At 35.2% G+C, this 26,586-nt stretch overlaps 4 protein-coding genes across 4 annotated transcripts; 3 read left to right on the forward strand and 1 right to left on the reverse strand.

The window, feature by feature from the left end:
* Positions 1-1,420: 1,420 nt before the first annotated feature.
* On the forward strand, positions 1,421-5,603 carry LOC145913037 (GDP-mannose 4,6 dehydratase-like). Its single transcript, XM_083000550.1, has 7 exons — positions 1,421-1,599; positions 1,675-1,883; positions 2,195-2,380; positions 2,461-2,683; positions 2,803-2,896; positions 3,014-3,128; positions 4,572-5,603. Exons 1-7 carry the CDS (start codon positions 1,506-1,508, stop codon positions 4,773-4,775), a joined length of 1,125 nt encoding a protein of 374 aa, XP_082856676.1. The 5' UTR covers positions 1,421-1,505; the 3' UTR covers positions 4,776-5,603.
* A 296-nt stretch (positions 5,604-5,899) lies between these two features.
* LOC145913176 (uncharacterized) lies at positions 5,900-13,439 on the reverse strand. The gene is made up of 17 exons (XM_083000740.1): positions 13,269-13,439; positions 13,068-13,152; positions 12,708-12,838; positions 12,354-12,469; positions 11,875-12,098; positions 11,426-11,602; positions 11,275-11,359; positions 10,647-10,772; positions 10,374-10,500; positions 9,925-10,172; positions 9,369-9,457; positions 9,077-9,217; positions 8,779-8,889; positions 8,424-8,593; positions 7,999-8,191; positions 7,311-7,913; positions 5,900-6,950 (listed from the first exon to the last, which is right to left on the reverse strand). The coding sequence occupies exons 1-17, from the start codon at positions 13,392-13,394 to the stop codon at positions 6,589-6,591; spliced, it is 3,114 nt and encodes a 1,037-aa protein (XP_082856866.1). The 5' UTR covers positions 13,395-13,439; the 3' UTR covers positions 5,900-6,588.
* A 592-nt stretch (positions 13,440-14,031) lies between these two features.
* Positions 14,032-17,225, forward strand: LOC145913868 (negative elongation factor E-like). The gene is made up of 8 exons (XM_083001630.1): positions 14,032-14,360; positions 14,556-14,657; positions 14,947-15,144; positions 15,209-15,307; positions 15,433-15,550; positions 16,001-16,106; positions 16,170-16,327; positions 16,535-17,225. The coding sequence occupies exons 1-8, from the start codon at positions 14,289-14,291 to the stop codon at positions 16,618-16,620; spliced, it is 939 nt and encodes a 312-aa protein (XP_082857756.1). The 5' UTR covers positions 14,032-14,288; the 3' UTR covers positions 16,621-17,225.
* Positions 17,226-21,513: 4,288 nt separating this feature from the next.
* Positions 21,514-26,573, forward strand: LOC145914826 (death domain-associated protein 6-like). The gene is made up of 12 exons (XM_083002675.1): positions 21,514-21,641; positions 21,812-22,082; positions 22,759-22,898; positions 22,961-23,047; positions 23,108-23,187; positions 23,293-23,438; positions 23,560-23,670; positions 24,003-24,130; positions 24,409-24,547; positions 24,794-24,912; positions 25,340-25,478; positions 25,679-26,573. Exons 2-12 carry the CDS (start codon positions 21,819-21,821, stop codon positions 25,751-25,753), a joined length of 1,428 nt encoding a protein of 475 aa, XP_082858801.1. The 5' UTR covers positions 21,514-21,641; positions 21,812-21,818; the 3' UTR covers positions 25,754-26,573.
* The last annotated feature ends 13 nt before the right edge of the window (positions 26,574-26,586 follow it).

Raw genomic sequence — 26,586 nt, forward strand, 5'->3', positions numbered from 1 at the left:
GACTCCAGATAAACCAAAACCAAACTTGGGTTAGTTTGTTTTATTCAGAATACACCAAGACACAACGCAGATATGTGGGAATCAGATGTTTTTGGTCCCACACTGGCACGCCAAAATTTAGAACAGATTTCATGATCCCACACAAAGCTAAAACCCAGTGTAGAATAATTTCAGACCACAAGACCACAGAATTTATACACACTTGAATAATGCGTTCGCGTGAGACCACGATGCGATAATTACATGTTACAGGCGATTCTCATATGCTGTTTTAGGAAAGGGAGTTGTTTCCTGGCGGTACAAAACTACAAGTCATTCTCATTACATCAGTGCATAAACGTTACAATATTACGCAAGGTTACATTCAATTATTTGGCCGAATCCGAAAATTGACACCGAATCCGAATATTGACAGAATACATTCGAATTTAAACAAAGCATTGTCCTTTAAACAAAGCATTGTGAATTTAATACACTATATATATATATATATGAGAATATAAAAATAAGATTGCACGAAACAAACGAACACGAATAATTAACGACTCTAGGTATAATATGTCGCTATTTCAGCGAAAACACAAAAGGCGAACATAAGAAAAATTATAATGTCATATTATATATTCGGCCTCGGCTGCACATGGTGTACAAACCGACGCAACCATGTATAATATTTGATTTGACAAGTTCTCCAAGGGCCTTAAAGATCAAAGTAAAGTGGTGGGTGCAAATTTAAATTCTTAAGATCGCGGTCCAGCAACAAACCGAATTACTGTGCAAAACAAAGGGATTGGTAACAAAGAGGTCTTTTATGTAAGCTAACCTGCTCTCATCACATCACATCGAGGCGCATCGCTAAATGCGTATTGTGTCCGACGAAAAAATGTGGACTAAACGACTTCGTCCAGGGCCGAATATATTGGTTGCAAAATATAAAAAAGTTTCATTTTAGACACATTTGACACACAGTGTCCGCCGTACTGTTTCAATGCTTGGTGGACATCGCTTTGTTACCGTGCGGGGCACACCCTTTGAATTTAACCTCTTTTCCTCTTTTGTGTTCCATGTAGCGAAGCAAGCGCCAGGAAAAGATCTGGTCACGCACCAATTGTCAATGAAAAGAAAAGGATGCGTGCGATGCGAATATGGCTGGTGGTTTCCTGGTGCCACGTTTAATCGTTAGCGCAGATGGTGTTTTTTAGTTTGTGCGTTCGTTTAAAAGAGAAAAAGACGGTTGCAACAGGAAGGGTGCTGACTGCTGATATCTGCCTATAACTATCAATTGAGTTTTATTGTGTAAGCTGACAGCTTTATCAGACTCAAAGCATGTAGTATAGTCTATCTGCTATAAAATATTAAACAATGAATTCCCGAATTGTATAGGACGTCGCGAAATGTGTAGATTTGTTTCTTGGTGCTAAATTTCTTACTGCATTTTTAGGTACATTCCGTTGTTATATTTAGCTGCATTTCTTCAAGATTGTTTTGTTATTTTTTTCACAACTATGGCGGATCAAATAGCAAACGGAAAGCATGCAAACGGCTCATGTGAGTCAGGGGTTGAGGTGAAAAAAAGTAAAAAAACTGCCCTTGTTACAGGTACTGTGTGCATGCACATTCATGTAATTTGTCAAAATGGAATGTATACTAATGTAACGTTCTACATTTTATTAGGTATCACTGGCCAAGATGGTTCGTATTTAGCTGAACTCTTGCTTTCAAAGGGTTATGAAGTACATGGAATTGTTCGACGGGCAAGTCAACCCAACACAGCACGAATTGAGCACTTGTATGCTGACCGTGCCACTCACCAAGAAGGCAACATGCACTTACATTATGGTGATCTTACCGACAGTAGTTGTCTGGTTAAAATAATCAACCAGGTATGTATTATAATAACATGTACTATTATATATCAATTCAACAGAAGAAATTCGTTATAACCTTTTGTGTTTGACAGTCATAGAAATAGTAATTTTAAAACTTCATGAAACCATATAGTTACCCGACAAATATGCATGGTTATTTATGACATTGCTGTTCTCTTTGCAATCCATAAAGTTCGTCAGCAGGGCCATGACCCCAAGTTTAGGAAGCCCTTAATAAGCCCTACCTTTTATTATATTATACACTCATTATCATTTTTTAAAATTTTACATACACTGATCTGATTACGTTGCAACTTATGTTTTAGGTCAAACCAAATGAAATCTATAACTTGGGTGCAATGAGTCATGTAAAAGTTTCATTTGACTTAGCTGAATACACCGCAGATGTTGATGGTGTCGGAACTTTAAGGTTGTTGGACGCTATTCGTACTTGTGGTATGGCTGACAAAGTACGTTTTTACCAAGCATCCACCAGTGAAATGTATGGAAAGGTAATAAATTTATTTTTTTGCAATAGTCAATTATGTTTCTTTTCAAGAAAATATCTGTTTTGACTTTTTTTTATGTTTAGGTTCAAGAAATTCCACAAAAAGAGACAACTCCATTCTATCCCCGTTCACCATATGCTGCAGCAAAAGTGTATGCCTACTGGATAGTGGTTAACTACCGTGAGGCATATGGCATACATGCCAGCAATGGCATTTTATTCAATCATGAGAGCCCCAGAAGAGGTTTCAACTTTGTTACAAGAAAAATCACAAGAAGTGTTGCAAAAATCCACCTTGGTCTTCAAGGTAGATTGTTAAAATGATTCTTTGCAGATATGAGATGTGAGCATAATAGTAAAATACAGAATGTTCTGTTGAAATTTGTGTCAAAATTTAGGAACAAGTAAAAATGAATCTTTTTGTAGAATATGTGACTTTGGGCAACCTGGATTCCAAACGTGATTGGGGTCATGCGAAAGACTATGTGGAGGGAATGTGGAAAATGTTACAGCACGATGAGTATGATTTAATAGTTATTTATATCGGGATACGTTTTACATATAAAATGTGTTAGTTAAAAGACTTAGTATTATTTATAAATTGTCATAATACAATAATTGGAATTTTAAACTGTAGACCTGGCGATTACGTTCTTGCCACAAATGAAACACACAGTGTCAGGGAATTTGTGGAAAAGGCGTTCAAACATGTTGGAATTGAAATTGAATGGCAAGGCAAGGGAGTGAATGAGGTAACGCATATGTGTGAAACTTGCTTATTGGGTAAACCATAGTTGTCTTATTTTAAAAGCACACCCAAAGGCAGGGGTGTCCAAACTTTTCGAATGAAGGCCTTTTTTATAAATATTTTAATCATGCAGTTCAGCAAATTTTCTAAAACTTTCCCTGTAAAATTAGTATGTGTTTTTTCCTGCTTATGTAAGGTATGTAAATGTACTACAAGCTCATTCTCATAGGACTTATGTTTGGTCAGTTTTCAGTTTTTACAATAACTAACATTTAAAAGCTGTGGCCAAAATGCTAAAAAACATGCAGTTAAATTGCGGTATGAACAGCATTCACTAGGACAACTCCTGGCAAGCTATCTTAAAATACCAAACAGGCCTGATTTGGTATGCAAGTCACAATTTGCCAATGTCTGGTAACTCTGGTTAATACCAATGTCACTCAGATTAAAAGCAAAACAAAAAGTACCCTTTTACACTCCAATCTTGTGTTTTCAGCCTGATCGTATCTTTTGTTTTCAAAAAATTGTCATTACCATTTGCAGCCAAATGAGTTTTTGTTAAACACAGACACATTGTAACTTGAACTAAACAGATGGTCAGAAAGATACATAATGCATGATGGAATCATACATAATGAAATATTTGCCTGGGAGCTATATTTTAGTGACAGACGACCACTGCTAACATGCAAACAAAGTGATATGCCAATACATTGTATATGCCATATATAATACAGTTTATTGCATGACAAATTTTTTAGACCAAGCTGCCAATATCCTAGAAATGACAAGTTTGGTGCATGCCATTGAACAAAGTCAGTTATAAGTAAATGTATCAAAATAGATCAAATCAGAGATTGTAACAAATTCAAACACAAAAAACATAATTGTAGATATTGAGCAACAATACATTCACATAGCTTATACAGACATTAGGGTTCACATTTTGACCTAGGGTATTTCCAACGTTGTCAGCTGTATTCACGTTTTGTGCAATTCTTCTTGTCAAATACGTAAACAAGTAATTGTACCATGAACAAGCTGTTAGTATCAATCCCCATTATATGGGGGTTTGTATATTATGTTTGAAGTTTACATGAATTTCAAATTGATTGTATTTGGCATTCATGTTGTGTTGCACTGCTGTTGTTTCTGTAGGCATGTTTAATTGCTCAGCAGCACCAGTCCAAATGTCATACTTTAATATTATTAGCTTGCCAAATGAAATTTGCAGGAGTTAAAACTTATATGATATAGCTAATATGCTAATTATTTGGTTAAACATGGCAGGGTAATATACTGTATGCCCTATTTTTATATTAGCTCCCTATGTTGCTCCATGGACTGTACACATTTCAATCTGATTATTCCTTTCTATCATTATATTATTACATTATGTAGTTAAAAACTTGTTAATAGCTGTTATATGATATGTTAATATGTCCAGGTTGGAGTTGATGCATCAACCAAAGAGAAGAGAGTTACCATAAGTGAACGTTACTACCGTCCAACAGAGGTGGAATTTCTTCTGGGGGATTATGCCAAAGCCAGGAAAACAATTGGTTGGGAACCAACAATTAAATTTGATGAGCTTGTGAAGGAAATGGTAGATGCTGACGTCTCCCTAATGAAGAAAAACCACAATGCTTAAAAACATTCTTCAACTTTTTTTTATTTAAACTTCAACATTTTCAAAGTTGAAGACGGAATTCTTCAGTAATTTTTATGCATAGTTCCTTTACCACTTTCTTCAAATCATTCATTCTTCAAAATAGCTGAAGCACATTTTGCCAGCAACTAAAATCCATGTTTTCTGTTCAAAGCTTTGCTTCAATGGCTGATGTTGTCTTCAACTGTGTGATGAGTGCTAATTAGGTAATAATATTGGTGCATTGACTCGTACGTTTCACCTCATGCTGAAGCAATTGTTGCAGTCAATCAGAAGTGCTTGATAACTGAAATATGATGTGAAATGTAAATTGCATACATTGCTGATACATGAATTGGATGAAGTTGTACATTTGCTTTGCAGTATATTTAGTGACTGAGATTTTTTTGCTTCCCACTATAACATCCTTTTGTACTGTTTGTGTGTCTTCAAGATATACACTAGTGTAACTGAAATTTCCACATTTTCTTCATGCTGGCCATTTGTAGACTTACTTTACCTACTTTGTACCCAAAACACATCTCTGGTGATTATTTGGAACTGTATTGCAACAACACAACCACTACATTCACCAGCAATCTAAAAAAACAGGCATTTTTCAGTACATTTTCCTGAATAGTTGGAAAAACAGGTAGTTTCAGTAAATTTTATGTGTTTCCACTGTTGTAAATTAAGTGCATTAAAATAAATTCATGTTTGTTTTGATATATAAACAGTTACATTTGATGACGGTTATTGTACATGTTTTTGGTTTTTAGTTGTAGTTTGTTATATGCAATTATATGGACAAATATACCAACTGTCCCTCCATATCTGGCCTTTTGTAAAATGCTTTAGTGGTTTTTATCACTTTGCCGGGCTGAGGTTACAAGTCTGAAGTGGAACATGCATAAACTAGGCAAATTTTATCACATCAAGGTGTTATTTTGCAGAAAGAAAAATGGTGGTTTCATTATTTAACCTTCCATATCTTAAACAGCCCCTGTTGAAACATGTTGGAGTGACAACATGAAACATAGCTCGAGTTTTTCTGTGCAGATAGTAAACTTGTTTCATGTTTACTAAAACCTAGCATTGCCTAGATGCAAAACCATATGAAGCAATGGTACAAGTGTACAGGGTTTATTTTCAACAGAATTGGCCAACATTGAAAAAGTTCAAAACAACACGATGTTACTGAAATCCATTCAAAAATATTTGTACAACAAAGATAATTGTGCCTCAAAAGTTGGTCGTGTGCAGAAATTTATCAGTCCACTTAAAATTATGAAGGATTGTACACAAAAAGATAAAGAAACCCAAGACACAACTGTAAAAACAGGAACAAAAGGTATTTACGATATCATAACCACGAACAAAATTATTTACACACGTCGCTAAAATATGCACCAGGCATCACAGAACTAAAAAAGCAAGAACATGAATGAAACTTTACAAAAGAAAACATGTTTTCGATTGAACCTGTCACAGTATGTTTACAACTACATATCAATCTCACATGTTTTATCCAAGTGCAAACAACCTAATCTACAATGTGTGCATGAAAGCTGTACAACCATAACAGGTGATTGGGTAAAGACTTCAGTAAACATAGTACTAAACTTTGGATTGCACACAAGTTTTGTTACCTCCATAAAGTGTGAAGTGCAAACCCAACAGGACAAACTTCAAATCAAATTATTTTGGGAAAACAATACATCATTGATAAACAACATATACAGTTAGTAAAACTGGTATTGTGTCCTTGCTGATAAAATAGAGGTTACAAGCCAAGCGTTCATTAACAAAACAATCTTCAAGCTATGAAGCCACCATTTGAATGCCTTTGGTGGGAGTGGGCATTGGAACGGGGGCGGTTTGGAATCTGATGTGAAAGAAGTGATTGTACCGCTCTATTTATATCACCTTCACACGCGGAAAGAACATTTTCATTTAGGTCCAAGTCCATGAAACCCATTTCTATTAGGACTTCCATAGGTGAAGGATTGTAGTGTTGCACAGTAAGGTGGGGCAAACTGGCTGGTTCTGGTGCTTGTGGTGCGAGGGTGAACTCATTGTTTGCATCATGGTCAAGCATTGGTGGGTAAAGAATTTGAGGATTGTCATCGTCGTCAGCAGAACTTTCTGAATCAACCATCTGGTGTGGTTGGGGTGACGCTGAAGATACAAAGTATTTTGATCATGTTAAAACAAGTGCCCATCCTTCCGGTATTTTGTGCCAATGCATGTTTTGACAAAATGTTTTACACAATATAAAAAAGGACAAAGATATCAGCCCGTATTGTACAGAACATTGAGGTGTTTATTTAATCATGTTTTTCTACAAATAAATACCAGATGATAATTTTTTCTGCAACATGGGACAGAATCTTTGTCCTCAGAATTATGAGCAAAACCATAAGTGCTCCATATGAAAAGGGAATTTGTAACTTTATTACTTTTATTAAATATGTTATGTCTATCTTTGTATCTTGTCTGTGCTAAAAAAATTTATTTATTCACTACACACTCACATACCAATCATGTCAGATGTAAGGGGTTCTGGAATCTCCTCCGTTTGATGTTTCTGGGCAGATGACCTGGGCTGAGGCACTGGTGTAACCTTTTGCAAAACAAATGAGGATTCTTGAGCAGGTGCAGATGCTGACTGTGGTGGAATCCATGGCTCATCAGCACTGAGGACCGCTTGTGGGAGGGCTATGGGCTCACTTACCCATGCTGCTTCTGGGTTCACCACTTGTTGTTGGGGCATCTCATAACCCTGTGAATATTCTGGTACCTCGCATGGTTCATCAATGGTAAGCACAGATTGTGGGACAGATTTGGGGACAGAAACAACCTCTGAAATATTGACGGATGTTGGTGCACTAGTTGACTGAGATGGCTCCTCTGGTGCAACTTCTGGCATGTTTGCAGAAGATTCAATGACTTCCTTCACCTCCATATCAGCAGTGGCTATGTCTGTTCCTTCATCTTCATTCTCCCCAGTTATCATTTCACAGCGTTCACGAATTTCCATGATTTCATCTTCTGCTTGTGTTTCATTGTCAGGAACAGGAACATCTTGTGATGTTTCTGGCATTTTTTCAGTCAATGTCAAGCTTGTCGGGTTGGATTGGTCTGAAAAACACAGATGTGGTTCATAATACAAGATGGTGCAAATAAAGCTAAACCTTATTTACATTTTCACCAATCAATAAATTACCTCCTTTTTCTGACCCTGACAGGGGTCTTGTGGTGTCGAAACATTCCGGTAATGGAATGACCTCAAAGTCACTCATACATTCACTATCTTCCTCTTCCATGTTGGAGGAAGAAGACGAATTAAACTCTTCATCCCTCAAACGATCTTCAACATCATCTCGCTTTTCATTGTTCTCAGAAGCTACAGCTTCATCCTATATTTGTACCATACATTTCAAAGATACATTTTGCTATATTGCAGAGCTTAGAGACGAGGGACTTGATTTACTTCAATCAACTGTCAAATTAAACTTTAATATTTGCAGCAAACATACATACATGTTAATACAATATATATATGTTAAAAATAAATAAAACAGCTAAATGCCCAAAATGTTTCCTGTGTGTATTTGATCCAAGTGCAGTTTTTAACAGAAAATAGCATACCTCTAGAATATGGCTGACATCTTTAATGGATTCAAATTCTTCTTCCTCTTCTTCCACTTCCTCCATCACTTTTTCCTCTTCTTTTTTCACTTCAGGTTGTTCATCCTTGTTTATTTCAGCATCACCTTCATGTGACAATGGGGAATCAACTTCCGGCATTGCAGCATCACCTAATTGACAGAAAAGTACCAAAATAAAATACAGGCAATCCCAAAAAAATCTTGTTTATTCTGAATACAAATTGGTGCCAAGCATAAATAATTGATCAATATATATATGTAGTTTTAGGCAATCATGATTAACCAAGTGGCGATGATAAAGAATATCATATAAAGAAATGTTTTCAAATAATTACCATTTTCATTTGGTTCAGCTTCTTCTGCTTGCTGTGGATTTGATTTCAGTGAAGAACTTTGCACTTCACTGTATGATGTATTTACTGGAGGTGGTAGCTGCTGGGGGAAGTCTGCAAAATTGTTGTTTAAACTGTTAGGATATTAACCAAAACAGATTGAATAATAAACAGAAGTTTAAACAAAAATTTTTCGGACCATGTTGGTCATATTCAGACTCTTACAATATGCCCATTTTACATGTATGAGTCAACACATGAAAATAAATATAAAAACATTCTATTAGAAGTGTGATATTACTTTTGCCAATATCAGTCATTTCAAATGACAGCATGTTTGAAATGTCATCATCATGCAGTGATGGTTGGTTGATGTTGTCAGTTTGTGATGTTGAACGATGGGGAGGAATCCAATTGGACTTTTCTTTGATGAATGATGTTTCTACAAATTAAAAGTATCAACAATTAATAAATGTCTTGGAAAGTTTTTTTCAGTTTTTTTATGTCAAAAGTGATGTACAAAGATTACAAAACCTTTATCTGGAATTTAACAAACATAAGACAAACAATTTTAAGGAACATAAACTACCAACCTTCATCTGTAGTTAGCAGAGTTGAGCAGGGTTGTGATTCAACAACAGGTATTTGCATGTGATTCACCACCGATACATTGCACCATATTCTAAAGGGAAGTAAACAACATTTTATGCATAAGATCTGTGGACAACAACATGTCCCTATTTACCACAAAAATATCAATTTTACATTTCTATGGACATCACAGATGCCTAAAACCACATCTCAAGCAAAGGTAAAACCAAGGGACTAGAGGTAAAATGTAAATTTGTACTGCGAACAGGTATGTTTGCCAAACCAACACTGTCTATAAATAAAAGCAAACAGAAACATGTCAAACCTCGAAAGCAAATGTTAACATAAAGCTTCAATTCTTTTGTAGGTTCATATCTAAAATTAATTTATCTGATACAAAATTTGTACGTTTTGAAAGCCCTGGTAATCTTTTCTTCAGATAGTTTGTCCGTTAAAAGATAAAAGTGTGGGTAGGTACTGTCTGCCACACTTCACCAAATCCATATCTTGCCCAAAAATAAGAAAGAAATGTCCCAATAACTAAACTTTAAATTTTACCTGGGGCCAAATGGTTGTCCCTTGTGGTGAAGTCTCCATGATGAGACGTAACTACACACGTGGTTTGGTGCAACATGACGTATGGCAATCACAGTCGTTTCACGGCTTCTCACTGTTGGGAGAGAAATCTTTTGCTGCTCAGGACCCCATGTTTTGTTGATTGATGTGGAAACTTGAGGTTCATTAGCCTCAATACTCGGATCAACTGAGGAACCATCAGAACTTGGGGTTTCTTTTAGCAGCTCCAGCTAGAAAACAATGATTTTAGGCAAATAAAATTACATCTCAAAGACAAATTTAAAATGTTCTCAGAAACAATGCTAGGGTCCGTTGTTACCGAAATTAAAATGAAAATCTACTCTGAAAAAAAGAGTTTAAATAAATACAATTTATGTTTGCCAATTCTAAAATAGTACGGATATCATTGCACAACCCCAGTTTTGAATTACCTTAATTTTGTGATCCCATGTTCTTGTTCCATCATTTTTAAGAACCCAATATTTAGTGAATGTTTGATTTGTTCCAACACAACTTCCATCAAGCAAGTTTTCACAGATGAAGCTCGCCGCATACTTCCTGTTACCGAAAATCAATAATCCTTTGTAGAAAACATTGCCTTGCCAAAACTTTAAAATACTTCTTCACCCACATGTTCTGATACCACAAGCTTGTTTTTTGTACGAACAGTGAATTGGAAATAAGTGTTTATTGGCAAAACTCACCTCACATGACGCATTTCTGTCAAATCTTTAGGACTTGTAGCATCTTCACCTGATGTTTTGTCTGAATGTTTTTGTTTTTTCTGCCGTTTTAGCAATTTTGCTTCATTCATTTCTTTGCGAAGTTGTCTGTTGCAAACAGAAAATTAAAAAATTTTTTTGTAAATGATCTTCTAAGTGGTTTTCCTAAACTGGACAAGGATTTTTATTGTTCTACTTGTGAGAATATTTTACAAACTTCAAAACAAAACACATTTGGTTATATCTCAGTTTCTGCAACTGGCAAAATAGCTGCACATAAGGTTCAGAGTTAATCAGGCGCAATGGTAACGGCTGGGGTATTGTTTTTGTTGGTGATAATGACTACCAAGAGTTTGTTATGATTATCAGAGTGCTATACGGTGTCAGAATCATTATTTTATTCTCGGGGCTTTTCGTCATAGTTAAATTTAAATATAGTGTGATATACAATAACTATCAAAGCAATATTTATTTTTTAGCAGCACAGGGATTTTATTACCTGTAGACAACTACTGCACCCATCAACACAATACATTACCCCCGTTGCCCTTCAACAATACACAACAAAGGCTTTTGGGTGTGTTTTACACTTACAACCTGAATTACGTACTTTATTTCTCTCTTTATGACTTTTGGGGAGCGTTGTTTTGAGTCATCGGAGGATTCAGCTCTATTTGGTTCCACTGCAGTTTTCTCTGCAAATTTTAAAATGTTTTAAAAACCTGTACAAAAAAATTTAGTTATATTATTTTTTTTCTTACTGATCTGTGGAAGTAGATGAGTCTGAATTTCCTCACGCAATGCTGAGATTTCTTTGTTTACAATTTGTCGAACTTCCTGTTTAATTGTGTGCATTACGTCTTGATGGGGATCACTCTGCATTTCATCTTTGGAAGGCGGAGTTAGTGTTGAGTATGGTGTCTTCACAGAAACTTCATCTGTTTTAGTAAAACGACAATTACAAAAAAGGATTTGTTTTACAATGTTATATGTAAGCGACAAAACAAGTAAATGTCTGGCTGGGTATATTCACATTACACTATTTGGACATAACTGTATCATAAACCATTTGACAAAAAAAGGTTTTATTTATGCCTTAATGTAGTTTTAACGTTGCCACAAACACAAAAAAGCAATTAGATGACGTCAGACAGTATGTGGTATTTGATGGTTGGAAATCATTAACCAAGCAGCAAAAGCTGTCTCTTACCTTCTAAGCTGGTTGGAACCTCTATTTCATCACAGACATGTACAGGCTCCTTTACAATCGTTGCAGAGCTTGTCATGAACTGGTCATGTGTCATTGAGTCATGTGACCCAACAGTATTTTGTCTGTCACTGGTACTGGGTGTTGGTTGATTTTCAGCAACAGAGGGTGTAAGTGAATTTGGCATCATGTCTTCATTGGGTGTTTTAAAGATCATATCATCCATACTAAAATGTATATGTTGAGAAATATGTTGATTAGGTAGCACACATATGTAAGTAATTGTGTGTGCACAATGCACTAACTGCAGAAATGCTATTTCACTTCATTTTATTCTAAATAATACTTGTTTGAAGGGTCACCAATAACGCATACAAGCCCAAAATTGTGTTGTCCCACTTGCTTCTACCTTAAATATCCATGCCCTGCCTAGGCTATTAATTTACGAAATATTTCAGGAACATGTACATTATGATTTTTACCTCAAGGAATTGTCATTGCTTGTTATAGAGATGAGTCCCTGACCTATTCCATGAACTGCGTTTTTGACAGCTGAAGACGCCCATGACAATCCAACTCCAATTGGTGATTGTGACGCCTGCATGAGCCAACAATTCATTGCACAAACGTATATTAATATTAAATTACAAATGTGAATCCACACACAGATCTGTCAATAGACATAATTATATCCTAAAATGTATTTATGGCAATTTAAAAATTGTTCACCTTCACCTACATTTAACACACAATTTTAAAAACTATAAAAAGTTCACTACCTACAGAAAAAATGTTTGGCATATAGTTGTTTTTGTATGATGAACATTATTTTTTACCTCTACACTGGAAATTGATGATGGTCTCATTCGTGGTGTGGGAATTGTTTGAGAAGCACTTGCTGGCTTTACTTTCAGATGCAGAACATCATCATTCTTTTTACATAACAGTAGGGCAACCTCAAATTCTTCTGCAATTGTAACAGAACAACAGTTAAGTTCACATTTATAAATTCATACAATTAGGCATATATACATTTACAAAAGTTGCGCTTTTGTATGTTCGTTTACCAAGAAATACTTTTGACAAAAAACACCATGAACAGTGTTCCAAATTGTTTGCTGCGGCAAGCAAATATAATGAGGGGTTTTAGCATCAGAAATGTCAACAAAAATTGCTATTTTGAAACAAACATTAACCTTGTGAACTGAAGTGAATTTCATCATCATCATCATCTGTATAGCAAAATGCTGGAAGCTCATCACATTCATATTTTACTTGTAGCTGGAATAAATAAAATGATTGTCACACATAAAATAGGTAATTTAAGTGATAAGACATATATCAGACAATGTATAGGTTTGTGGTTTTATTTAGAGTTTGTTTGGTTTAAAACTTACAACCACAGCAACATCAGACCAAGATGTGTCATATGAGAACTGAAATATGTCTGGTTCTCCATTGTAGTCAACAACAAGTACATAATTCCCCGCCTCTTCATTTTTTCGATTTTTTGTGCCTTCCATTTTGACAATTTTAGTGGATAACTAATAGTATAAAATAATAAATACACAGTAAACAGCAATTTACATAACTTACACAGTAATTATTCACAAGTATAGTAAGGCACAGGTTAAAATAAAGACAACAAACAAGCGCTAACAGAAAGTTACAATTCCGTTTCGAGGGCTTTTCTGCCTCTTAAGCCTCTACTTCACGTATCCGAAACATGTTTCACTGAGCAGATAACTAATCACAAGTGAATCTTACGCCATTAAACAACCTGTTGCAATAACCCGGCAAAAAAAATCTAAAACAAAAATTCCCGACTGGTAAAAAAAACTAGTTCCTCTTGTTGCACTAGCATATGTCAGCTACGTGGTGTTCTTTCTGTTTGCAGCCTGACTAACTATCAAAACACATGATCACGTGGGTTTGGCCAGATCATGTGACCGCGCGTGACGTAACAGCTGATTTGGGACTGTATCGTCATAAAGTACAAGGCTTGCGTTGCAAGGCTGCAAAATTTGTAATTAATAAATGCTGTGTGGTTTGCTGACGTGTCCACGTTACACGGACTGGGAAAAAGCATGACTTCACGATTTTTTTACATACCATTAGAATGGCAAATTTTTGAGAACTGACAATCGAATTGATTTCTTTACCAACCAGTCCCGGTCCTACCCGTAAGATCCAAAATTAATACAGAGTGACACAGCTACAATAAAGGTTTATCTATCACCATGTAATTGGCTTACACTAAACTTGGTATTACCGAATGCATTGTCAGTAATTTCCCAATCTTTAAAATATGAATGTATGAAAGTGGTATACTTTTGCTAGGCCATATAAAAATTAACAGTGCATAAAATATTGACTTAATGTAGCGAAATAACTATTTAGGTATTTAAAGTTTCATAATGGTGTTGTCGTCAAAACTGACAGAAGAAGAACACTTTCTTAAGAAACAGTTTCAAACTTTAAAGAATTTGGTAAATATTGTTTTAGAGTTTTGTACACTCGGTTATGTGTATTATATAGGTAAATAATTTTTTTCTTTAATTCTTTCTGTGACAAAAATGAAGCTGTCATTTTGTTTAACAATGTTAAAAACATTGTGTTATGTAACCGGGTATATAATGTAGCCTATACCAAACAAAAGTTTTCAAAATTTACTATTTGTCTAGAAAAAGGAATTAAAGCAACTTACCCTGAAACGAAAGCAAGAACAAGCATCGGTTTCTGAAAATGGGCCTCCAAACGCTAAACAGAAGAAAGCCATGATACAAGTATTTATGTGTTCTTTATTTAAACTTAAATAGTGAACTAGATAAAGTTGTTGCGTTGGATTTGAACACTTTTGACTGACCACTATAAAATTGGGATTTTGCAGATGTACTGTGGGTTTTTAGCATGCCAGGACAAAGTTACTTTGGGCTGTATTTCATTAAACAACTTTTATAAAACATTCCGCTTTAAATAAGAAACAAAGTGAATAATTTTTAAACTGCTCTCTTGTTTGTGGTTTAAATGTTCTTACAGAGTATTTATAAAGTTGTGTATGTTCTCTTTCTGAAGGCCAACATTACTCCAACGATAAGAACCACAGAGTTTTCATCTGGTGGCCCAAACTACAATGTCAAGAAAATAAAGTCAGTTGATGCAGCTGCAAACACAGAGGCAGCAAAGAAATTATTAAAGTCTGGTGCGATTGAATTAAAAGTGGAGAAAAAGACATGTTTTAAAAGGTCCTCAAACCTCAAGCGCAAAATGATGGTAAATTTTCAATGAAATACTTGGGAAGATAATTAATTTAAAATTGTTTTCATATTTACAAAAGGATTCAACTCCACGACGAAAGCCGATGTTTCAGTCACTTGGTGGTGATAGTAACAGTACAGAAGATGAGAGCCTGGAATACAAAATAACGTCTAATAAGGTAGTTAAGGGGTTGTGTTACATGCAATGAAAACAAATTCATGTAAAATAATAGTTTATTGTAAAATGCTGTGTTTTATTTGATGTTTTTTCCCTGAAGATATGTTTTTTTTTGTTTGTGTTAAGTCTGATTCAAATGATGAATTTCAAAGCAAGTCTGATGTAAAGCCATCTGAAGATCACCAACAAAATAGAAAATTTCAGCGCAGAGAACGTCGTTTTGAAAAGAAACAACTAAAAAGAGGTTTAAAATTATCACAATTTTATACCTTTGTCACAATTTTTTTCATTTAAATCACCAAAGACGAGCCATTTTCAAACAAACGTGTATAAAAAATAATCTATTATAAAAGCAATGTAAAAATAGCTTGCTTTTACGCTAGAATGATGTAAATATTATTGACCGTAACCTAATTATAACTCTTTACATGCAAATAACATACATTAAAGCCAAATGAACTAGGGTTGAATATCCTTGACCAAGATAATAAAGGGATACAATATACCTGATAAAGTCTCGCCGCATGGCAGACGAAACGTCGTAAAATACAGTACGTTTATGCCAGAAGATCAGTACATTTTTAATTGCAATATGCCTGGCAGCATCAGGAATTTCCATAATAAAGGGAATTCGCAGCTTTTAGACAAAAAATCAACTACAGTGCAAGTATATTTAAATACAAATACTTTTTAGGAAACACTGTTTATGTGTATGGATATGTTGTGTCGGAAAAAATGATTCAAGAGCATTTTTCAAAATTTGGAAATGTTGTTGATGTGAAAATAGAGCAAGCGAAAAGGTATTTCCTTGTGTCCTATCAGGTTCTTTGTAACATATTATAACATGAAAAATTTATTTTTAGTTCAGGATTTGTAACATTTGATACTTTTGAATCTGCTGATGAAGCAATAAAAGAAATGGACGATACATTGGTAGACGACTGTCGATTAAAAGTGTCACTAGCTCGAAGACAACCAATGCTTGGTTCTGTTGTGACAACTGCAGTATGGTCAGGATTAGGTCAGTCATACAATTTTTTTGCACCTAAAAAAGTTTTTTTTTGCATGATGTATTGGGTATGTAAATATTAAACACCATGTAAAAAATAACTCTTTTTGAAAACATTTATTTAGTAGTTTTGCCTGTTTTGTTACAAATATGTTTTGAACATGTTCATTTTAATTTGTATACAAGTTGAAGGAACACAATTGCCTTTTTATTCTGCAGCTGACCGTGGGGATAAGGGATCTGCGGGAAAGGATTCAAGGTCACTTGTTAAATATGATGATGATGATATCAGCTTTGATACGTGACATCCAGACACCCTCATGACAAGTCATGAGTCCAGAAAAATGGCAAAAACAATTTTGTTTGTGGCGTGACACACTTGGTGCTGCACAAACACAATCGACATATAGTGCCACATCTGTAAAGTGAATATTCCTGTTCAAAATATATGACCAACTTTTTTTATCTAAATGTAAACAAATTTTCAGAAACAGCTGGTATTTGGATTTCATTAGTTTCTTATGCCTTCAACAACATCTCTATCTTAAAAGCCAAATTTAACTCTGGTATTGACATGTATTGTAATCTTGCTTTCAGAAAAACTAGGTTCATTTCTTCATGGCATTTGGTTTCGGAGACAGACGATATATCGCTTGTTGTTCTCGCAACTTATTAAAAGTTTTGTATGAACTTGTCGCGTAGGCACAACATTATATTCACAAATAAGTGCTATATATCGGGAATGCAACTTTGTGTTACGAATTGGGAGAACGCAGCCAATGCTGATCATAATATACAACTAACCATTGGTGTAAACTATGTTTGGATATAGTTAATAGTAGCCACCACCTTTTATGAGTTGGGATACTGACACTAAAGTGATGTACAACAAGATACAGCAATAATATCGAAATAAAATCTTGGTAAACCTTCAATTTGTTTGCTCTGAAGCAACAGTGCAAAAAATGGTTTGCATCTGGAATAAACAAGGGAAAATTGATTACTTTGCATGCAGCTTTTCAATAATTCGGCCGGGTATGCGTGTTCTTGCTGTGGACTACCGAATTTGGACTCTGTGAGCAACCTTATTATTTAATTGAAAGTTACATTGCAATATCAATGCCGTAACTTCAAATTGTTCCAAGTGCGATAGTGAATGAGCAAGTAACTTCTACCGCGTGAAAGTTGGTTAGTTAAGTGTAGGAGACTATAGTTGGGTAGCAGAAGACTGTGGGAGTTCTGTCGGAAAAGCCTAACTCCGTCTGCATCTTTCGGCTCGTCTGTGCTCCAAATGAGTGAAGAATTAAGTTGGGAAACATGCGTGCTACATGCACAACCACAAAAAGCAGAAGTTGAATCGCGTGCTTAAATCTACACTGTTTTCGCGTGCTCTTGCTTTATCCTCGAGAGGTTTTGATGCCATATTTTACATAGAGGCGGTCATAATGCCTCCTATCACATAATAAAATCCCTTTGGGTGAAACTTTATTTCCTCCTTCGCCACATCAACAGCAGTAGTTTGCGGTTAGTTGAAAGTTGCCATGTGTAGCAAGGTTGCTCAAGTTGCTTTTCTGAGCTAAGATTTGCCAAAGAATAGGCCTACAGAATCGATATTAAATGTCAAAATTCATCGGCACGGTGGCGGGTCATGCTTAACTTGGCGGTGGTCGCGTTGCCAAGCCGTGTATTATTTACAAGCCACAACCGATACAACTTACACTGACCAAAATTGTCAGGGTTTTACCATCGTCAGTCTGGACCAAAAAATGCGTTTTGATTGATTTAATTCAAAAGCTTGCCCGATTTTGGAGGATATTATTAATCGTCAGGATTTGTGCCCTTTTTTGTTGGAGACGAACAGCTATAAATGCTAAAGAACCACGTCACACCTAGTAGATACACCAGAGTTATCATCGACATGGGAAAATAGGCACGCTGCTTCCGATTTGTGTCAGCCAGCATCGCAACATACAAACATTAATCTCTATTGCAGTGTTTCCCAACCGGTGGTACGCGACGGCATTCCAAGTGGTACGCGAGCACCTTTCCGTAAATTAAGAATATATTTCGAACTTAAAGTAATCTGAAAATGTTTGTTACTTCATCCCCTAGAACTGCAATCAAAACTGTGGATTTTGAATCCGTTTGGCGAAAAGCAAGCTCCTTGGCCTTGGGGAAAAATCTAAAGAGTGACCTATGTCAAAAGCATGTTCTTTAATCAGGAAAACACGCTGAATTTTTGAAAAAAGCACTCGACACCCCTTACGACAAACTGGCAAAATTAGCGCTCGAGGTTCTTGTAATAAATCCATTCACTTATTTAGCCAAAAAGGGATTTAGTGCTCTGGTGGATATTAAAAACAAAAAGAGGAGTTGCCTACTTGGTGGGACACTAGATGACTTAATGAGCGAAGCATTGGAGAAAGACATTTGTCCCAAAATGGACTGAAATAGCAACAAGTATTCAGCAGCAGGCTATATAGTCATTGATTTGATTAAACATTTTGAATAAATAAATAAATAAATGTCGATGTGTGTTCCTTTTTTCAAAACGTTTTTAAAATATTTTGTTATTTCTTGTCTGTTGTTTTTCATTGTTCCTTTACTGGGAGTTTTTAAATTTTTTTTCAAAAATTAAAAAATGTTGATGCTTGGCCAGTTGTGCAGATGAAACTTTCGTGCCACAAAAAAGTGCGGACAGTCTGTAAAAAGGTTGAAAAGCACTGCTGCCCTAGTTACTTTGTAACACTCAACTCGGTGGTACGCGTCTAAATTGTTTTACCTCCAAGTGGTACGCAATCACTACAAGGTTGGGAATCACTGCTCTAATGTGTTTCATGAACTTACCTAATTGTAACCAAAAAAGGAAAGTAGTGCGTTAAACTACATTGAAAAATGCGGCGTTTGCCCATATCTGTTCTACATGGAACATTTCCCCTCCCAATACGTATAGCACATTTTTCTGTCTCTGTTCAGACTAGGGCCTTTTTGGGCTTTTGGGTCGATCTTGCAAAGAAACCTTTCGCATTTCCGTTTTGCATAAAATAGTGTTGTTATGCATGCGCTTAATTCGCCAGTATTTGCTTGGGGCATTCAACCTTCGTACATGAATCCTGACAGCAATTGAGGTCATTTGTCACAATTTTCCTATGGCCCAACAAAACTTCAAACAAACACTGAACAAACCCTTTTATCAGAAGTTAATAAGTTTAATTGATCATGAGGTTTTGCGTTTGGAATGACTATAGGTCCCTCGTGAAAAATCCTTGCTGCGATGCCGAAGCAGCAGATCTGGTCATTACCACCCATGGTCATTTTATGCCTATGGTTTGCTGCATTTATCTCAAAAGAAACACTCAAACGAAAGACTAAAACCGTGAGCATAAGGACACAAGACTGCGTAACCCTCATTATTTAATCACAGTCATCATTGCAATAGGAATATGACGTCATATTTCGTTGTGTGGCGAGTTTGTGGTGTTTGAAAAAAGGCTGAAACGTCGTTTTGTTACATAATTAATGAATTAATTTATAAATTCCCAAAACACGCCCAAAGCACAAGGAGCAACAAAAACGCACAAATACCCAAGACAACACGCCCAACTGGGCGCAAAAAGCGCCCAACTGGCAACACTGCAGAGCAGCTTGAAGTTACTTTTCATTTTCTTCATTCCTTCATATTGTGACGTAACAACCTCCCAATAATCCTCCCTCTGCCATGTGGTTTCCTTTCTCTCAGTTATTGTTGGCAGGTAAATCGGTAGAATGTGGGTGATTGTGCACGTTAGCTGCTAGTTGGTACTCTATAAATTGTCTCTCTGATGCTGGCGAAATGAGTTTCGAAGGTCGGCTGACCTATTGGCTTGTTTCACGAAATTTTCTGTTCTCATGTGGCTCCCGGCTAAAATTCTGGAGTGCGGTTTGTACTGAATAATTTAATATATATTGAACAGACTGGAGGATATTTTTGAAGTCGACAAAACTTTTCATAATTCCGAATTCGTGTCATCTATACAATGCTGCAGATACAAAAATAGCTGAAAATGCAGTGGTTTAATTGGGTTTAACAAAACGCGTGTAAAGCTGCTGTAATAAAACCTTTCTTGGAAAAAGTTTAGGGAAATAATAAATTGTCGTGGAATATATAAACGTATATTTGCGTTTAGACGAAAAAACCATCTGAAATCAACGGCAACTTGTGTGTCTGAGTCTGGCAGCTGACTTTGACTTTGATGTGCGGTTTTACTGCGACGATTAGGTCTTGTTCGTTTGGAAATGGACAGCAGAGGGACACTTTTGAGAGCTTATCTGCTTATTTTTTTGTTGGTATGGTGCATGTACAATCAACTAGGTTAGGTAATTCGCAAATATTCGTATCATTTGCAGGACCATATGTATCTTTTGCTTAACTGACCAATATGATTAGGAGACACACTTATAATTTGGTTTAATGCCTTTGGTTTTTTATGCTGCAATTTTCAACACAAACGGCAGTAAAAGCGCACACCAAAGCCGAGTATGCCAGAAGCGATAGTTGCCGTTACGAACATTTTCTTCGCCGAAAACTTGATTTTTGTTTTTAATGTTTGGTAATCATATTCTCGAAAATTTTGCTTTGTATGACTATAAAAGTTGAATTTCCCCCAAAAAGAGTTAATCGCTGCAGCATGCACTACACTTGTTTTATTTGAGAACTCCTATCTAAACAAATGCATTTTAGCCCAACTTTACGTGAGGTCTCCATTCCCACTGCAAAGATATAGTGTTTCTGTCATCAGCCAACAGAAACTCCTTTTAATGATGAGAATAAATTCTTATAGCAGCAAAATTGTTGACTTTTTGTAAAATCAATTGGGCTTAGCAGAAAAAATTGCAACTACACCAAACTAAACATGAACAATATACGCGCGTATCGACACAATACGAAATTGCAACAAAGTGACCTCTTGACGAATCGTGGTGATCGGCATCGTTATAATTTGAAGCCGTTTGGGCAATACAATTGCATAAACTTACGCGTGATTCAAACACAAATGCATGTCGAAATGAAAGAAGACGACATACAATAAAATAATACTTCAGATACTTTCACAAATAAAATGATAAAATAAATTGAATCATTAAATGAGATTAAAGGACGCGATGATGAACCATTTTTTTGCCCTTATGTTTTATTTTGCAACTCTTTTGTGAAAGTTTTTTGCACTGCATTTTGTGTGAGTGATGCGGTTTTGCACATTTTCGACTTGCACAAATATAAGAAGGATGTTGTTGCCGTTTTGGGTGAGACGAATGTTTATTAAACGTTGAAATCAAGTGAAGCAAGGTAAAGCGGCAAAGTTATCCGATTTTAAAGTTCGCTAAGAAGGTTTATCTGCCAGTGTTTTTTTGACGTTGGAATGATATATACATATTATTGTCGAAAAGGCTACTATGTAATCTCCCAAATGCAGTTTGAATAACAAAATCGTTCATGATAGCGAACTGTACTTACAGGTACATCATGGCTGAAATAATCACTATTTCATCAGATAGTGATGATGAGGTAAAAGCTGTACCTGATTTAAAATCCTCACATGCACAAAAGAAAGAAAATAATGAAGTTGACTGCAGTGAAAACAATGAAAGTGATGTTTCAATCGAAAGTGAAAGCTTGTTGAATCTAGAAAAGCTTCAACCTAATGCAGCCACAGCAACAAAAAGTTGTGGGAAGGAAAATGATGGTGATAGTCTTATGCCGGAGTCACAAAAAAGCTTGTTTGATAGGGTAAGTTTTAATTGACTATGTGATGAAATATTTTACTGCTTTATCTGATACGGTAGTAGAGATCCCCTACGTATATGTGAAGGTTGCCTGGCAAGTTGTGCGGTACCTTGACCACAATATACCCCTTGAAACCACTGAGCTCCTGTAGCTCAGTTCGTAGAGCATTGGACATGGTTAGCCCAGGGTCGTGAGTTCAAACCTCACCGGGAGCTTGATTTTTCAAATCTTGCTCCGACTTGTCAGAAAAAAGTGGCTGATCCAGCTAGGCTGTAATGCCTGGGCTGCCAAGCCTGCAAACCTAATGTGATGAAATATAGTTGAAATTGTATGTGATTCAGTTTTTTTTAATATATGTGTGTCACAAGCAGTACACCAGCTAGATATGCAAAAATAAAGATAACTTGTTGGTGTTTTAATGTGTTCACGAAAAGTTATGTGCAATGTTTGCCATTAAACTTGACTTTAATAGTGAAGCAATAGAGTTAAAAGTACTGGAATCTTTAATAAAGCTAAATATTTTTTAACCAAACAACGCAATCTTAAGCTTACTCCTTATCGCTACATTGACAGCATAATTTGCAGTTTATGTGGAGGTTTCAATGTTGTGTAAGTTCTTCAGTCTTTGAACATTGGTATCTGCACATGTACTCCATAATAACCTTGTTTGAATTTCTAGTTTCTTTTCCAATGCGAACCACTTCTAGATCAGAAAAGGGAACTCAGTCCAACCAAGATTCTATCTTCTCTGAAAAAAGAGCATGGTAATGCTACAGATGATTTTAAAAGTTCACATGAGTACAGAGACATGCTGCTGAGGTGTTTTTGTATGTCTTAGTTTTCATTGTAAAATATTTCCATATACATTTTAATGCATACAGGGCGCTTGCTAAAGCAACGACAAATGCAAACATATATGTGATTGTTAATGATATTTATACACAACTGAAGCGACATAATGGAAAGAGGTAAACAATTGTTCATTACTATTGCTGTCACACAGGTTTTGTGTTTTTATAATTTTAAAGGAAAGAAATACAAAAGAAAGATGGCCCCCAGTTGGATGACACAAATCCAAAGAGGGTAAAACTCACCAAAGTCTTTCCTGGTAAATTAAAAAATATGTAGTTTATTTATTTTTCCAGTAGTAACATGCAAAATCCTTGTTTATGGTTTTACCTCACAAGAATGGACAGAAGATTATATTTTTTAGAGAAGCAAACTAACATATCTGAGGCCAGTGTCAAACATTCCAAGGATAAAATGCATGGGGAGAGTGAAAACCCAAGCAATAGTACCAAAGTGTCGTCAAACAAATTAGACGATCGTATTAAAAGATTGGAAGAATTGTTGCAAAATGTTAGTTAACTTTCTTTTTACTTTGGCAATGCAATATGACAAAGAATTGACATGATAAATATACTGGCCGCAACAATGTATATATATATAGTTTTATTGATTCTGTGTTCTGTTGCCTTAGATATCTAAAGAAATTAAAAGACTGCAAGCTCATGAGTTGTCATTAGATGAAATGGATGAAGAAGACTCAACTTATGTAGTGGAGGATAAGTTGAAGAAAAGATTTATGAAAGTAAGTGAAATTATTAATATTTGCATTAATGTATTTATTTTCAGTTGTTAAAACACATATAGTGTGAAGCAATCCTATTGAAGTTTCTGCAACTGAATGATTTTTCATATCTTCGTTAGAACAGTAAACTTTTATGTTAATTTGGGCATGGAAAACTTTTGTCAGGACTCAGGAGAAAGATCTTTGTTTTCATAGATATACATATTTTGCCTAATTATTGGCATCTACAGTATTTTTTATTGAAACCAATTTTCTACCATCAAAAAGGTTTTTACATAAAGAAAGTCTGATACTACATCTTAGTCATATAGCTGATCTAAATTTGTATTCAGGTTTATGAGAGAATTTGCCAACTCAAAAAAGTTTCACTTAAAACTGGTCGTTTAAACGAGAGTAAAATTTCTGTCACATCTACAAGATATCCAGAGGTGAACAAAAAGGTAGAGAAATATGTTAACAAGTAAGTCTGAAGTAGCCACAGTGGTGACTCTTACCAGCACGGTAGAGAACGTCATTCCGGTAAATTAATTGTTGCTAGTTTAATAATTATTATTACTTGCGTTTGAAATCGCACATAGCATACAAAAAATGATTTATTTCCTTAATCGTTCCAGTAACATTTTTTTTATATTTATTACTGTGTAGCCATGTACATTGTAAAATTGATTATAATTTTGTTTTGCACTGATCCTCCACAATGATTAACCCAAGTTGATATTTTTTTCATTTGTATTTTAGAGCAGAAAAGTTTCCGGACTTTTACGAGATTATGTTTCTTGTAAAAAGAGCAAGCAAACAGTCCAACCTCTTTCTACAATCAACTGAGATTAAAAAGCTATCTGAGGAGTTGTTTAAAGAAGTTGGAAAAAAATTGCAAGTGGGAAAAGTTGTGACTTGTTTTTAAATCTTGTGGAATAAATGGTTTTAAACTAATTCTGCCCAACTGTCATGTGTTGCTTACTGATGTTTTGTCGTGAGTGGTGGCATTGATTTGCGAACCAGTTATTAAACATTGTATTAGTTCATTGTGACCGAACCTCTTTAAAATTAGCAATTTGCAACTGCTCCCATTTCATTGAATTTATCAAGAAAAAAATTATAGATGTTGTTTATTGTCTTGCAGGAACGTCGTCATTATGACTTTATTTATAACTTCGGCAGTTATTTAATTGATCAGAAAAAGGCAATGGAAGATCCTGCTGATGAACATCCTGATTTGAAAAAGCAACTTGAAGAAAATCAGTTTGTGCATCTTTTGCTGCTTTAAAATATTTAACTATAATCCTGAATCTGCCTCTGTTGCTTGGTGGTAAAACAAATATCTTTATGTGCCAGTATTTAAACAACTTATATAAGGCATGACAGCATCAGTACAATAGTTTAAGGTGAAAATACAAATATATAAAAATGTTTAATTGAGGCAGAAACTGAAAATGCCAGGTTACTTAAATTTATATTTCTGTTTTTTTTCCTATGAAAAAGATGATGTTGATAATCTTATACCCTTTTTGGGTCTTTGGGCCAGGTTGGTTTTCTGCAAAGCATTTCCAAGAAGTAAATTTACTTCTGGCAGAACTTAATATAACATCGGCTAGCAAACATTTCAGAAGGCCTAAATGCTCCAGACAAAAAAGTTTAACAATGAATTTATAAAATATTTTTATTGCAGAAAAGTTGGTGAAAGTGCAATTAATGACGTCCTTGAATCGTTTGTGCAAAAACAAAATGAACTTGACACGGTAAACCAACAAAACACTTCAAGTGACAAAGGGGAAAAAGAATCTGAGGATGGCAGTGAACCTCCAAGTGTATGTTAGAATCTGATATGATTTTTTCAATACAACTTTTATATTTTCTTTTGAAATCCATGTTTTTTAATGCCACTTGGTGTGTGTGACACAGGTGGAAACTTAACATTTGATATATTTCAATTGCAGAGTAAATGATTCTGCCCAACAGTATTGTTGGAAGACTTGTATTTAGGGAAGATTAACTTCTTTATTTTCAGGAACCACAAAGTGAGGAGGAAGATTCTGATGAAAAAGAGCAGGAAGATGACTTAATAATCAAAGAAGAAACTTGATCTGAGAGTTTTTCCTGAAATATTCAGAAATCTTAACTTGCTGGTCCCACTAAGGAAAACAAAATGAGAAATGCAGAGTACTGTAGAATGTTTTTTCAATATTGTGCCAAATATTTGTGTTGTTGTAACATGGGAAAAGGGTTAAGTAATATTTATCTTGTACGGCCGTTGCTATATGGCATATAAAGTTCTGCTCTCCTGGCAAACAAAGTGTTAAATCTACTGTCATTTTGTCTACGAGACTTCTTCAAAGCTATATTATAACCTGTATGGCAGGCAAACAATGGTTTGTTAAATTCCAGTTAATTTTTGCCAGATAAGCAATACTTACAAATCACATTTGTCTCTCTTATAGACCCCTTACATGTCCCGTGACAAGATATACGAAAAAATATACCCTACTTCCAACAACTAAACAATATAATATCTCATTGGCTGTGCAGATAATCTTAGTTATTATAATTCTAAGTTTGTAATTAAAACAGCTTTTTTCGTTTTGGACAGGTTTTAGGCAACTTAGGTTGCACCAAACTAAACTAATCCTTATATATAAATTGTGAATTCAACTGCAGTATAAATTGCACCTGATGACAGTTTTTGTGAATTTTGCATTTCTAATCTTATTTAAAAAAAAAACATGTTGTTTTGATTCCATCTTTTTCATGGGCAAAAATTTTCTAGTTGTTTTTCAAGTCTGTCTCGGTTTTTACTATTGTCCTATACCTTGGGACAAACTTGTCACAATTTCGCAAAACTGTTTTTGTGACAATTTTCTTCAATTTGTTTGGTTTTATCATTGTGTCTTCTCTACCTTATGTAATAAAAATGCAAAG

This window comes from Ascidia mentula, chromosome 9 (genome assembly GCF_947561715.1).
Source record: "Ascidia mentula chromosome 9, kaAscMent1.1, whole genome shotgun sequence".
Classification (NCBI taxonomy): Eukaryota; Metazoa; Chordata; class Ascidiacea; order Phlebobranchia; family Ascidiidae; genus Ascidia; species Ascidia mentula.